This window comes from Glycine max, chromosome 1 (assembly GCF_000004515.6).
Source record: "Glycine max cultivar Williams 82 chromosome 1, Glycine_max_v4.0, whole genome shotgun sequence".
NCBI lineage: Eukaryota > Viridiplantae > Streptophyta > Magnoliopsida > Fabales > Fabaceae > Glycine > Glycine max.
Window position 1 is genome coordinate 52,065,034 of NC_016088.4, and position 13,219 is coordinate 52,078,252.

General features: G+C 33.1%; 2 protein-coding genes across 4 annotated transcripts; both read right to left on the reverse strand.

Moving 5' to 3' along the window:
- Window positions 1–833: 833 nt before the first annotated feature.
- Window positions 834–4,168, reverse strand: LOC100527574 (uncharacterized). 2 transcript variants are annotated; one of them, XM_041015053.1, is made up of 9 exons: window positions 3,951–4,111; window positions 3,389–3,525; window positions 3,151–3,179; window positions 2,732–2,797; window positions 2,430–2,537; window positions 2,263–2,328; window positions 1,640–1,760; window positions 1,253–1,334; window positions 834–1,143 (listed from the first exon to the last, which is right to left on the reverse strand). In XM_041015053.1, exons 2-9 carry the CDS (start codon window positions 3,513–3,515, stop codon window positions 1,101–1,103), a joined length of 642 nt encoding a protein of 213 aa, XP_040870987.1. In that variant the 5' UTR covers window positions 3,516–3,525; window positions 3,951–4,111; the 3' UTR covers window positions 834–1,100.
- A 1,386-nt stretch (window positions 4,169–5,554) lies between these two features.
- On the reverse strand, window positions 5,555–10,617 carry LOC100817775 (uncharacterized). Of its 2 annotated transcripts, XM_041016232.1 has the most exons (11): window positions 8,587–10,617; window positions 8,168–8,278; window positions 8,060–8,092; window positions 7,683–7,860; window positions 7,413–7,594; window positions 7,047–7,183; window positions 6,865–6,960; window positions 6,568–6,637; window positions 6,408–6,482; window positions 6,176–6,221; window positions 5,555–5,853 (listed from the first exon to the last, which is right to left on the reverse strand). In XM_041016232.1, the coding sequence occupies exons 1-11, from the start codon at window positions 9,784–9,786 to the stop codon at window positions 5,792–5,794; spliced, it is 2,190 nt and encodes a 729-aa protein (XP_040872166.1). In that variant the 5' UTR covers window positions 9,787–10,617; the 3' UTR covers window positions 5,555–5,791. The 2 variants fall into 2 exon arrangements, with proteins under 2 accessions (XP_040872166.1, XP_025984434.1); XM_026128649.2 differs by lacking the exons at window positions 5,555–5,853; window positions 6,176–6,221 and having other exon boundaries at window positions 6,378–6,482.
- Window positions 10,618–13,219: the final 2,602 nt, after the last annotated feature.

A 13,219-nucleotide genomic window follows, 5' to 3' on the forward strand; every position in this document is an offset into this window, starting at 1 on the left:
ACTTATATAAAGTATAATATAATAGAAACTCACTGGTCTTGTTTTCGATTATCACGAATAAAGAAAATACTTAATATCAATATGTGCATTTAAATAAGTTTCAATATATGTATAAAAAAATAGGCTTCTATATTTTAATGAAAATTAAGGAAGTAGGACCTGATTAAAATTTCAGACTGAAAATATTTAGAATTTCATAAAAAAGTTAAGTTATAAGAGACTATTTAAATTTTGATAAAACTATGAAAAAAATAGAAAATAAGTTGATGTGTTTAATTAATTTTTTTTATAAAAAAACCCTGCTTATCTTTACTGATTGCCTAAAATAATTTTTTAAAAAACAGTTATAAGAAAAATTGTTCACAAACATGCAACTTTGTAATGTCTATTTGAGTATTTGTTTCCATTGTAATAGTTTTCGAGGGTAAAATAATTGGATTCCAAAATAATCACACGTTTGGTTTTTGGATTCTTAAAATTAATTGTGGTAAATAAAATTAATTTTGAAAGAAGTAAAAGTTTTAAACTTTTCCAACATGAAAACGTTGATTCTAAGTATGAAATTCCATTAAATTTTTAACATATGTATATTTACATTTCAAAACAATTTTACTTTAAAATACTATTTCGGTCCAAAATAAATGAATTCAATCTTTTAAATTTATTTTTTTCAAAATCTAAACCAAACTGAGTTTGAAGTTAAAACTAATGTGGTAGGACACACGTACTCGATGCAAGTCTCTATCTTTTCATGTGAAATTTAAAGAAAAAGACATACTATTATTTGTAACTTTATCAAAAGTAAAACCAAACATACAATAAAACTCGAGGAATTTGCTTAACTGAAAATTCATTCATGTGTTACTATTTCTCCAATACCAAACAAAGGATAAGGACTTCAATACTAGAAATGAACTCATTATTGGGGGGCAGTACAACCGCATCCAAAGCAGAAGTTTTAGACACTGTTGTGTCAATAACCGAGGCAGCACTAGTGCATCACAGAACAGCACGGAAATCACAATGTTTATGGAGTTTCATTCACATTTTACATATTTAGTTGGAGATCACTGAAATTGGCTATTCAGTTTCTAAAGAAGTTAGTGCCTTAAGCTCTCAACTATGTAAGCAGCATACAAGTCCCTGCAAAGGGAAACATCCATGTAAGAAAAATAAAATAATCATTCAAATTACAGCCAAGAATTCAAAAATGGACACAAAATTTGAGTCACGGTAAAGGAAAATAGCTCACATGGAGTAATTGATGGCATCAATGGCAGCTTCAGCCGGTAGAAAGTCTTCAACATCAACTATTTTGTTCTCATTCTTCTTGTCTAGTGTGACAAGCTAAGGAAAACATGCAGCAAACCACTGAAACCAGGGGATGCGGCATTGATAGAAGAAAGTTATTCAACAGGTCATCAAAACCTATGGGGGACTTAGAGTGTATTAGGTAATCCATTAGAAATTCGTCGTACATGTTACGAGATAGAAAATGTGAAAGTAAAAGTTTTTATATTGGCCCAAACGTTCTATAGGCTTTTATTCTAAAAGAAAACTAATCATTAATGAGCATAATTGTCAATAACTACGAACAGAGATGCATGTGGTTTATTTGTACGTGCAAATAACAGGATACAGTCCTCAAAGAATCTTCTGATTTCAGCAAGCCGATGTGGAGGAAGCTCATTGATGTCAGTGTAATGGCGGAACTCAGGGTCATCAGCACAAACTGCTATGATCTTGTCATCCCTCTCACCCTGTAGCAGAATTTGTTAGAAAAAAATAATTTTTCTCCAAATTTGGACTTTAAGTGGTGACAAATTATTCGAATTATGCAATGTTGAAAGACAAGTGAAATATAAAGTGAACAGAAGTTGCAGTCAGATCCTTATAATGGTGTTGAGATGCATTTAACAATGTTCCTCGCAACCTTCAATTTTATTTCTTTGATCCCAAGAAATGAACCTCCATCTCAATCATACCACTCTCCAAGGTAAAATTGGACTAGGGTTTGAAAGGTTAATGGTGACAAATTTCACCATGTCATATCAACTAAGAAGGTAGGGCAATGTTTTTTTTCTCATTTCAATAGACTTTGATGTTCAATACACTACCACTAGGCGAGGAGCAAATAATTAACTAATCAGCTAAATAATTAAAAATGCTTAATGCCTTTTATGTTTTTTCAGAAAAGATCCTCACTTCTTCATTGTTCCAATGCAAATGAAAAACAGAAAGCAAGGAGGAGGCAACTTTTACCTGGTCAATCATAGGCATTAGTCCAATAGCACGAGCACGAAGGAAGGAACCAGGAAGCACGGGTTCCTTCTCAGAACAAAAGTTCAAATTTTAATACAGTTGAAATTTTGGCTGGAAACAAACATTTTCTCTTAAGTATCAGAAACAACAATTTTAAGCATTGGTACCTGCATTAGAACCAGCACGTCCATAGGATCACTGTCTTCACAAATGGTTCTTGGGATAAAACCATAGTTGTGTGGGTAGACAACTGATGAGTAAAGAATACGATCAACCTAAGTTGGGTTGATCAGAACATTCGTTAGTGAGTTAGTTATGCTTCACCACAGACAGGTAGCAATGAGAAATAAATTTGGAAATGGTAAATGAGAATACTGCCCTATTAAAAGAAAGTCTTTCACATTTTGCTAATACATTAAGCATATGGAATGGAAGAAGAGGAGTGCAAGAAAGAAAATGGAAACGACACCTTTATAAGTCCACTTGTCTTGTCCAGCTCATACTTAACCTTACTGCCTTTGCCAATTTCAACCACCTGCCATGGAAATCAATTTATTTCTCTAGAAACAAGAGTTAAATGGAATAATCTATGTAGGCAAAATGTAAGATTTGGAGTTTCAGACTGCTAGTGATTTCTCTTTATTTAAGCACAACCTCATTTCAAGTCATAAAATGAGGATTCCATTACCATCGTATCCTTGTTAATGCTATAGTACTTTTTTTTAGCTGCATTCACTACATACAAGTACAAAGATTAAATATTTGAAGGATTGCCAGAAATAAATTATTATAAGCCCCAAAACTCAGATGGCCATGGTGTTGCAAGAAATCTTTTGATACTTTTTTTCCTATGATTTGCAATTAAGTTACAAAAGAGTAAAAGCTTACACAGTTGAAAACAGCTGGAGCTCCTGGCCCTGCATGTGCACAAAAGCATTTGATAGTTTTCCGTCAAATATTGCTACCTCAGTGAAAAGATGTTTTGTTGAAACTGAAGAGGAACTCCTTCTTCTTCATTGAGGAGAAAACAAACAAAAAAGGTTTTCGCTTTTAAAAAATAAACCATATTTCATTACATTATAATTAAAAGTGACAAAAAAAATCCAAAACAATTAGGGTGTTTTACCAATCTCTAAATCGTGCCAGGGGTGAGCAGCAACAGTTCTCCGTGACAGAGAAGACAGAATTCTTTCATTGAGCTTAGGGTGAGGTATACTCGAATTCCATGCACTTGAATCTTCAAGGTGAGCCATGTTGACTTAGCTACATAAGCATCACAATTATCACTCACACAAAATAAGAGACTATCAATCAAAATCATTACGATTCTTTTTTCTTTATCAGCAAATATTAGTTTGTTAGTTTGATTAGAAATGTCAATGGGGAATCCGAACCCACAACCTCTCCTCCCTTCTCCCTTCTCCCTTCACCCTTAAGCCCTCTTTCCAACTACAAAACCAATCTTATATCTCTCAAAATCATTACTATTCATTGCAATCAAAACAACAATCAGAAGAATCCACCTCAGTTTCTTAGAAGTACTGATTCCAAAAGACAAGTGAAAAAAAATGATTCAATTAAAACGTAGCTGTTGAAGAATAAAGACCGAAATTGACAAACACAGCATCAAGCAAAAAGAAACCTTGGGACCTTAAAAAGTACTAGCATATATGAAAAATGGTGATTACTTCATTTTTTTCAGGTTGCATTAGATCGAGAAACAAAAGAAAAAAAAAAGGGAAAAGAAGGAGCATAACGATCAACGAGGGCGATGCAGAGAATAAAAAAGGAATCATCAAAAGGAAAGCAGAAAAACAGTAGCATAGTGAATATTTTTGGGGTGGAAAGGGTTAAAGGAAGTTACAGATAAGAGAAAGAGTCGGAGATGGTGACTGAAAGAAAGTGCGAAACAAGTGAAGAGTAAAAAGGTAACGTATAGCACTCAGTTCAGCGGCCAGTCGTTGAGTGAAAATGTGTCGTGTGATTAAAGGGAGTTTCCATCGGACGGCTATGGTTGGAGCGGCTAAACGGAATATTTGGATTTCGGACAACGTCATATGTCAAATTGTCAATCACTGCTGACTGCTGGCAAAGGAACTTTTTCCTCTGTGCTGACGGCTGATAAAAAATAAAAGAATAAATATTTATTTTCATTTAGAAGACTAATAAATTTATTTTCAAAAAATAAAAATCTAAATTTAAATTTTCGAAAGTGAAAAAAATAAAAATACTATAAATTTATTCATCCAAGCTGTATGTTATCATTGAATTTGTCAATATTTTACCTATTTAAGAATAAAAATAATTATTTATCTAAAATAAAATTACTAATTTTTAACAATTTAATGATAATTAAAATAGGTGATTAGATTAATATTTATTAAATTAAAAATATATGGTATGTCATGTAAAATTAATTTTATTTATAAATTAAATGAATACAAAAGTAAGTTAAGTAAATAAGAAATTTAAATAAGATTTAAATATATTCTATTTTTATATTTTAAATAACTGAAACAATATATAAAGTGAAAGTAATGATATTATAAAATACTTCTCTTTGTTTTTGATAAAGTTGTGATATAATTGATAAATCTTGTGGTTAAATATATGGTCTAACAGTTCAATTTGATAGTCTTCATATTTTGTTAATTTTATTTTACTTTCCAACTATTCTTAAAATCATTTACAAAATATGGAGTCAAATCCAATAATGTCATAGCAAGTTAGCAATAATAAGTTTTTTCACATTCAACGTAAGAATATGACATGATTTTCACTCGGATCATCATTCCACCAAACATCCAAACTTCTGTTTGGATTTAAGGAAAGAAAATAAAGAAAAAATATTAAATTTAAATTAAAAATAAAATAAAATTTAAAATTTGATAAACCGCTGCCCAAGAAAAGATAACGTGTTTTCTTGACTAACTCATAGGCGCGAGTCAGTGTGTTTTCGGGGTGACGACACAGTGAAGCAAAATCATCGCCAATCTCATGATGGAGCTAAACAACACATTGTTGTTTCCAAAAATTCACGGTGACATCAGGATTTTAGCTCCCAAAATCGATTACCTGTGGCATCCAAACACACTCAAACATTTTACAATATCACGGTGTTAAGGTTCACTGACTTCTCTGTGGTTCACTATGAGTTTTGAGTAAATTGGCTTTTTTTATTGTTCTTTTTTCAATTATTTACTGTGTGTTGTCTATGTAATTATGTTAATATTTAATTTTATGATTCAATTTTAAAAAAAAATATAAGAACAAGAGAGAAATCAGGTCCGAAAAGCTGACTTTTTGCTTGAACAATAATAAATATTTTATGCATGCGTTTTACAAATGAAACAGAATCTGATTTAAGTACTTTCCTTTCTGATCTCTACTAAAGTATTGTTCTTTCGAAAGGGGATACGGAATCACGTTCTTCTACTAATTAAAACATTCATTAGTGCTGCTCATATGATGTTAACATTCTTAACTGTGTCTGAGTGAGGATTCATCCTGTAATGACATCCATGTTAACCTACACATATTGCCGATTGCCAGAGTTTTTTCTGCACATGCTCATGAACTTGGCCACGAATTCTGCAGAGAATAGCATATTAGTCAATAACAGTATACCCATCTCAGTAGGTTATTTAGGGAAGTCATGCATATTTAAGGTTTTAAATTGCGGTTGCGGTAAGTCAAAAAACTTTTATATTACGGACAATTGCAGAAAAATGTGACTGATGTGGCTGCAATTGCGGGGCGATGCAGTTGGGGACAGTCAAGAAACTGTTAAGTTGTGGCTGCAATTGCGGTTGCGGGTCGCAACTTAAAACCATGTATGCCTTAATTCTTGGGTTATTTTTGCTAGGCAATCTATATGGTTAGTTTAAAAAAGATTAGAAGTGTTTTGCCTTACCTTCTAACTTTAGTAAAGCAGTTATTCCTGGGGGGAGTCTTCTGTCCTGTTCATTATAGACTTTGGTTACTAATTTACCACAAGAAACACACATAAACTATGGGGTGGAGGGGTTGTCTAGAATTTTAGGGAAAATGGGGAAGGAGCACAGAACTGTTATGTTAGAAATGCGCCAAGTTCTATTTTATAATATACCATCACCTTAAGACAAATTATGGAGGAAGAAACTCACATAATAAGCATGCCAGTAGTAAAGCTCCCTTCTTAAGCTGACCTCAATTCTTTTTAGGAGATGTCCCACGAGTTTCTGCATGTTTGAACAGAATGTACTTTATGCACTATTTTGATGAGTTGAATAAATTGTTTATGGACTCTTATTATTAGTTTATTACCTGGAGAATCAATTTCGGGTGGACAAAATCCAAGAGAAGCATTTGAAATTTCCCTCGTATTGAGAGTAAGCTGATAAAACCATAACAAAATTCAAATTAAAAACTTAAACCATAATCTGATCGACACTTTTCAAGTTACAAAACGATGCTACTTATATTGTTTCTGCCTTCAAATAAGTCAGTCTTAAAAAGAATAGAAGTAAAGCATATTAGTTGTGTTCAGAACCCAAATGATAAGATGTTGTTAGCTTCTAATTCTCTATTATAAAACATAAGATAGAAAAAGAAGTTTCTTGCCGTGAAAATGATGGATCAGCTAGGATCTCTGCGGCAACTTCTATTACAATCTCCTCCCATCCAACCGGAATTGGTTGTTCTGCAGAAAATGGATAGCTGCCCATCATAGTGCCCCGTTTAGTCTCTATAGAGAATTTTCTAGAAATGTTAAAATAAATATGTCGCCAGTCAGAAGTTCTTACTTGTGTGCTTTGCATGCTTCAAGAGCCATGATTGCTTTTCTGAGGTTCTGCTTAGATTTTGTAGCAATTTTTGCAGCAAAATTCATGGATAGATCAATTTCCTCATTCTTTGCTATCTGAATAAGAACCTCAATAATCTGCATAGTTGAAGGTGCATATGTGTTAATTAATTTTTCTTTTTTGACAGTAATGGAAGCAAAGTTTGATCTTTACCAAAATTGCAATTTACCACAACAAAAAGACATCTTGTAGGATAAAATGATCTAGAAAAAAATACGTATAGAATTGCAGGGGAAAAAATCCATGATCTGATATGTTGCAGATTGATGTTTACTTTTACAATTTCTATAGTGTTTTTATTCTTACTTCGTGATTTTGAGGAGCATCAACTTGGATAACTTTGAATCGATTTTTCACATGTTCAATAATGTCTGCATCATCTTCACAGCAGAGCACTAATTTGCAAATATCCGAATAGCGGTCTATGATCCATTTGATAATGTGCCGGATATTATCTACTGCTTTGTGGACGTCATAAAGAACTATAACTGAAATCAACAGAACTCAACCACATTAGCTAGGCTCACATTAAAGGATCACTCAGACGTAAAATAAGCATGCGTTTAAGCTACTAACCTTTAAAATCTGACTTGAAATTAATATTGCTGACTTCGGGGGCAACTGCATATATATTGCTAATTTCTTTGATTAATCCCATTAAAGCATATTTAGCATTTGATTCTGAATTTACATCGAGCTCCATGTGATGAGAACTGGATGTTATTGGAACAGATACTTTCTTAAGCCTTTGGTCCTGTCAAAGTAGTAATACTATAGGAGATGCAACTTTTTGAAATAAAAAATTAATAATAATAATAATAATAATAATAATAATAATAATAATAATAATAATAATAATAATAATAATAATAATAATAATAATAATAAACGGTTTTTTAATCTGTACTTATCATATATCAAAACCTATAGGTAGGAGAGTGAGAAATCTCTACCTGAATAGGGAAATGTCTTAAATCATGAGACAGCTGCAAAAGGGTCTGATAAAGTCAGCCTAGAAATACAAAACATAATTGGAATGATAGTTATGGGAAGAAGCATACGTTACAACATGCATCCCCATATATTTCTCGAAGAAGAGCCATTGCTAGTTCTCTTTTCCCAGAGCCAGAGGGTCCTTGAAGCAAAATATGAGGACAAGAGCCCTGAGACACCTGAAAAGCAAAGTAGCTTGAGTCATAAGTTATTATACAAATACAAGTAACAATAAGAGAAGAGGAAAAAACTTAGACGTAATTTATTAAGTGATTTTAGTATTGCTCTATAACCAGAATGAAAGTTTTATCTCAGTAATTCGCGTATTAAAGATTAGTATTAAATATCTGCTCGAGGTACTGAATGAAACTTCAATTCTAATTGAAAAAAGACACTAAAACTACCTAGGGAACTACATCTTAGTTTTGTCCACAAGAAGAATTCAAGGGATGTAATGGGGACCATATTTGAGTGTTTGAGAGCATACCAATTCCTTGAGAAGTTGAGCTTCTTGTCTGTTGCAAATGAAGCCATTAAGTGAAGCAGGTTCGTGCTTATCTGCCCAGAATTGTGGGAGGCTTTCGACTACCACTGCCCTCTCTATGAAAGAAGATTCATCAATTGGTCGACGTTCAGGCGATTTTCTAGTGGTTCTACAGTTACCTGTTCTCATGCAAGAAAACCATGTATCTTTCTGATTCTTTTTTCTGTTGGCTGTGAATTTCCTCATGCTTTCAGTTGTCTTTCCACTACCTTCGCTTGTTACACTACTTGGCTTCCCAGTGCCACTGCCCTTTCTGCTCGTAGCCGAAGTACTTAAAACCGTGGTTGATCGAGACAAGATATTCATATTCATCTTAATGTCAGCATTCTTTCCTTTTCTTTCGGATGGGACTCTCGTGGTGTTCACCGGTGGCCTTGGACTGAAATGCTCACGTTGTTCGATGCGTCTTGGCAACGAAGAATTCTTCGCTTGAAAGGCATTGCATTCGCGAGAAAAGAAAAGGTCACCCGGATGAATGGAATCAGTGCTTTCAAGCACTGACGAATAATCACTGGTGGGATCTTGAGATAGCTTCACCTGTGCTATCATCTCGTTGATTTCTCCAACCGAAGGAGCTTTGAAAGGAGAAGCTTCTCTTTGTCTATTAACCTTTTCATTGGTTCTCCCTCCGTTGTTGCTCTCTTGAATCCTCAATCTTGGAGCAGTCACTGATCTCTTGTAGTGTGGCTTCTCAATTCTTTGCTCCCTGAAAGGAGACACGGTTCTTCCAATGTCAGGTCTCGACAAGGGACTGATATTTCTCCTTGTATTCAAACCTATTATGGGTGATGATGATGCAACACCAGCAACAGCAACAGCAACATTTGCTTCTGCTACGCGCAGCTTATAGGGTGATTTACTATGGTGTCTTCTTCGTGGAGCTGAAGCTGTTGAAGCTGTTGAAGCTGATGAGACTTCGTTTTCAAACCTTGAAGGGTGCCTCCTGTGTAGTGCCATGGGGCTTTTGTTCATTAGAGTAAAATCTTTTGTTTCTTCTAAAGTGAAGTTTCTTCTTTCTCGTTCATGCCGTGGAATCTCTTGCCGCTCTGACTCTGTGTCTGATGGTTCATAACCACTTCTTCCCTTTTTGGTTGAGCTTGGAGTCTGAGGAAATCGGTTATAATAAGGTGATGACTGATCCATTTATGGATAAGGTTGGTTAGTTTACCTTGATTGCACACAAACAACTACTAATGAAACTGGTGTTTGGGCTCTCATGAGTTTAGAAACTAAAAAGAGGTTGGGTGGAATCTCGTGAGTGGTAATGATATAGTGACAGACAAAAAGACGAGTTTGATACTGTGTGACAATGTTACAAAATGGTATCTTCCAATACAAGGAAAAAAGAAGAAGAATTGGGGATAGAAGCACGATGGTTTCGAAATGAGACCGGTTGGTGACGATAATGACAACATGCTTGTACGTGGGTTTACGTGTGATAGTTTTATTTTGAGTTTTTTTTTTATGTATATCTCTCTCTTTTATTTAACCTATAGATACAAGTAGAAAAATAATTTGCATTTTTCTCTAATTTTTTATTTTCTTTTCTTATAAAAAAATATTTTTTCGGACAACAACATGCAGAAGGTTTGAGAATCCTTTTGCTACACACAATCGGAACCAACGAATTGTCGTCTCTTAAGAGAGAAGTACAATCAGATTTTTCTACCTGGATGTGTTTTTTCTCTAAGGATAGGTTTGTGTGCTTCAACACATACTATTTAAAATTTTTCCCTTAAAATTATTTTCCTTTTGTGTTTATTGTATTTTATATTGTATTGTTAATCCATATTTTGTCATATTCTAAATTTAATTTGCTACTGTAGTTGTGTTCTATAGTTTAAGGCTTTGCATCTTCTTCTTGTTTATTTCTTTTATTTTATTTTTCTAACAAATTTAGGGAGAGAAATCACTTTCTTCTTGCATAGTTTTTTCTGCAATATCATTCTGTTTTCTCAAAATGTCTATCATGGATATGATTGAGTCCCTTTCTAGTACACCTGAACAATTTATGGGTGAAAACACAATGTATTATGCTCCATTAAAAATGTTTTTATTATATTATTTCATTTCTTTAAATTTTAAAGGAGTGAGAGATTGTTGGAATATTTTCTTATAATTTAAAATTAAAATATATTTTCTTATTAATTATGTTTTTAAAGATAAAATACTTTTAGAATTAGTTTTCTTGAAAAACTAAAAGCATTCCACTACTTCTATTCTTATATCTTAGGAAGCTATCTTTTACTTGTCAATTTCCTTTCTAAACGTTACAAGTCTTTAACATTAGAAAGTTTGTTGTTCGATTTTATTTTTTTGTTTCTTAATGTTATTGTTGCAAGTATTTTGTTGCTACACGTTGGTGACTGGTTGCCTTTATATATATGTAGCTCCTTGTTATAAAAAAAGTAAATACATGAAAATACAACACACAAAACAATCAAATGAACATAACACTAACAGTAGATATTTTGCCTATCTCTTTACAAAATTCTACTATTATTTAAAATATGATTTGGGAGTATAGAACATGTGTTAGGAGAAGGTCAAGTGAAACTAGAGCTATCTTTAGTAAATTTTCTTGTTTTAGATGGAGTCTATCACATTTATAATTTTAGGAAAAATTTAATAGGCAAATTTTTACTTTTGGTCCCCATTTTATCTCTAATTTTTGGATTTGGTCCCCCTATAATTTAATTCACAAACTTGGTCCCCCAGTTTTATAAATCCCTGCAAAATTGGTCCTAGAAGCCCGATTTGGACGTTGACCGTTAACCTCAAACGTTGACTGTCACGTGTCAATGACACATGTCAATGTCACGTGTCAACGTCTACGTGGTTCCCTGTAAAGACTTCATTTTTTGTAGGTAAAATTGTACTTTTAGTCCTCTAGTTTTACTCCAATTTCGATTTTGATCCCCTTATAATTTAATTCGCACATTTGGTCCCCCAGTTTTATAAATCCCTTTATAAATTCAGTCAAATTTCACTACTGGAGAAGTTGTATTTCAAACAAAAATACCATTGTCATACATAGGCCACTTAAACAGTTGTATACACATAATACCGCATGGGGGAGCAAAAAAAGAAAAAAAAATAGGGGATTATTACAGAACCTGTTAAAGTAAGAGATCTGAAAATTTCAAACCCAGGTTGAGATTCATGCGTCACTTTCCCAAGTTGAACAACCCCGAAAGTGGGAGAGAGACAAAGAGTGATTTTTCTCTAGATTCCAAGTGAGTGAAAAACTTGCGATGAAAAAAAAGTTCGAGATTTATCAAGACTTACTATGTCTCTAGCACCAGTGGCTAAACCATTCAAAAGATCAATTTTGCAGGAACAATTTATAAAGGGATTTATAAAAATGGGAGACTAAATGTGTGAATTAAACTATAGGAGGACCAAAATCGAAATTGGAGTAAAACTGGAGGACCAAAGTGCAATTTTACCTACAACAAATGAAACTTTTACAGGGAACCGCTCAGACGTTGACACGTGACATTGAGGTTAACGGTCAATGTCTAAATCGGGTTTCCATGACCAATTTTACATGGATTTATAAAACTGGGGGGCCAAATTTATGAATTAAATTATAGGGGGACCAAATCCCTAATTGAAGATAAAGTGGGAGACCAATTTTGCAATTTTGCCAATTTAATAAGTATTTCTTTGTTAGTCCAATAAGGGTACAAGGTTGTTTTTGAGTCCAATAGAGTTGTTATTACTAGACATGTTGTTTTTATTGATAAAGGCTTCATTTGTGATGGTCTGTTTAAGTTAAGTCTGCCTCTTTCTATTAATAAAATATCTAGCATTTCTTCTTTTGTTGCAAATGTTGAATGTTTTGATATGTGGCATGTTAGACTTGGACATGTGAATTTGAATTCTATCAAAAGAATGATATCTCTTAATCTTATTCCTAAAACTTCATGTATTCAAGCAAAATAACCTAGAAAGGATTTTACTACATATATTAAAAGAGAAATTAACTTGCTTGAATTGGTTCATAGTGATGTGTGTGATAGTAATGATGTGTTAACACGTGGTGGTAAGAGATACTTTATTGCTTTCATTGATGATTTCTTCAAATATTGCTATGTGTATTTAGTTAATCACAAAAGTGAGTTATTTGATAAGTTCAAAGTATATAAAACAGAAGTAAAAAATAAATTAAAAAGAAAAATTAAAATTCTACGCTCTGGTAAAGGTGGAGAATACACATCTTTAGATATAAGTAATTTTTGCAAAATGCATGGTATTATTCATGAAGTGACACCTCCGTATGCTCCTCAATCTAATGGTATTGTGGAAAGAAAGAATCGTACATTGCTTGATATGGTGAATGCTATGCTTATAAGTTCTAGTTTGCCAAAAAATATGTGGGGTGAAACTTTATATTCTGCATGTCATATTTTTAATAGGATACCTTACAAATTTTTTTAAAAAACCTCTTATGAGCTATGGAAAAAAAGAGAACCAAATCTGAAATATCTTAAAGTATGGGGATGTCTTGCAAAGGTTAACATCCTTGTTAATAAGAAAAAGAAAATTGGACGGAAAATTGTTGATTGTGTTT

Excerpts from the sequence above, each read along its gene's own strand:
- LOC100527574 (XM_041015053.1), bottom strand. The coding sequence starts at position 3,515 with ATGGCTCACCTTGAAGATTCAAGTGCATGGAATTCGAGTATACCTCAC. Across the intron at positions 2,798-3,150 it reads CTCCAGCTGTTTTCAACTGT|GTGGTTGAAATTGGCAAAGG; the intron begins GTAAGCTTTTAC and ends TTTCCATGGCAG. Across the intron at positions 2,538-2,731 it reads AGACAAGTGGACTTATAAAG|GTTGATCGTATTCTTTACTC; the intron begins GTGTCGTTTCCA and ends AACCCAACTTAG.
- LOC100817775 (XM_041016232.1), bottom strand. The coding sequence starts at position 9,786 with ATGGATCAGTCATCACCTTATTATAACCGATTTCCTCAGACTCCAAGC. Across the intron at positions 7,861-8,059 it reads TAAGACATTTCCCTATTCAG|GACCAAAGGCTTAAGAAAGT; the intron begins GTAGAGATTTCT and ends CTACTTTGACAG. Across the intron at positions 7,184-7,412 it reads ATGCTCCTCAAAATCACGAA|ATTATTGAGGTTCTTATTCA; the intron begins GTAAGAATAAAA and ends TCAACTATGCAG.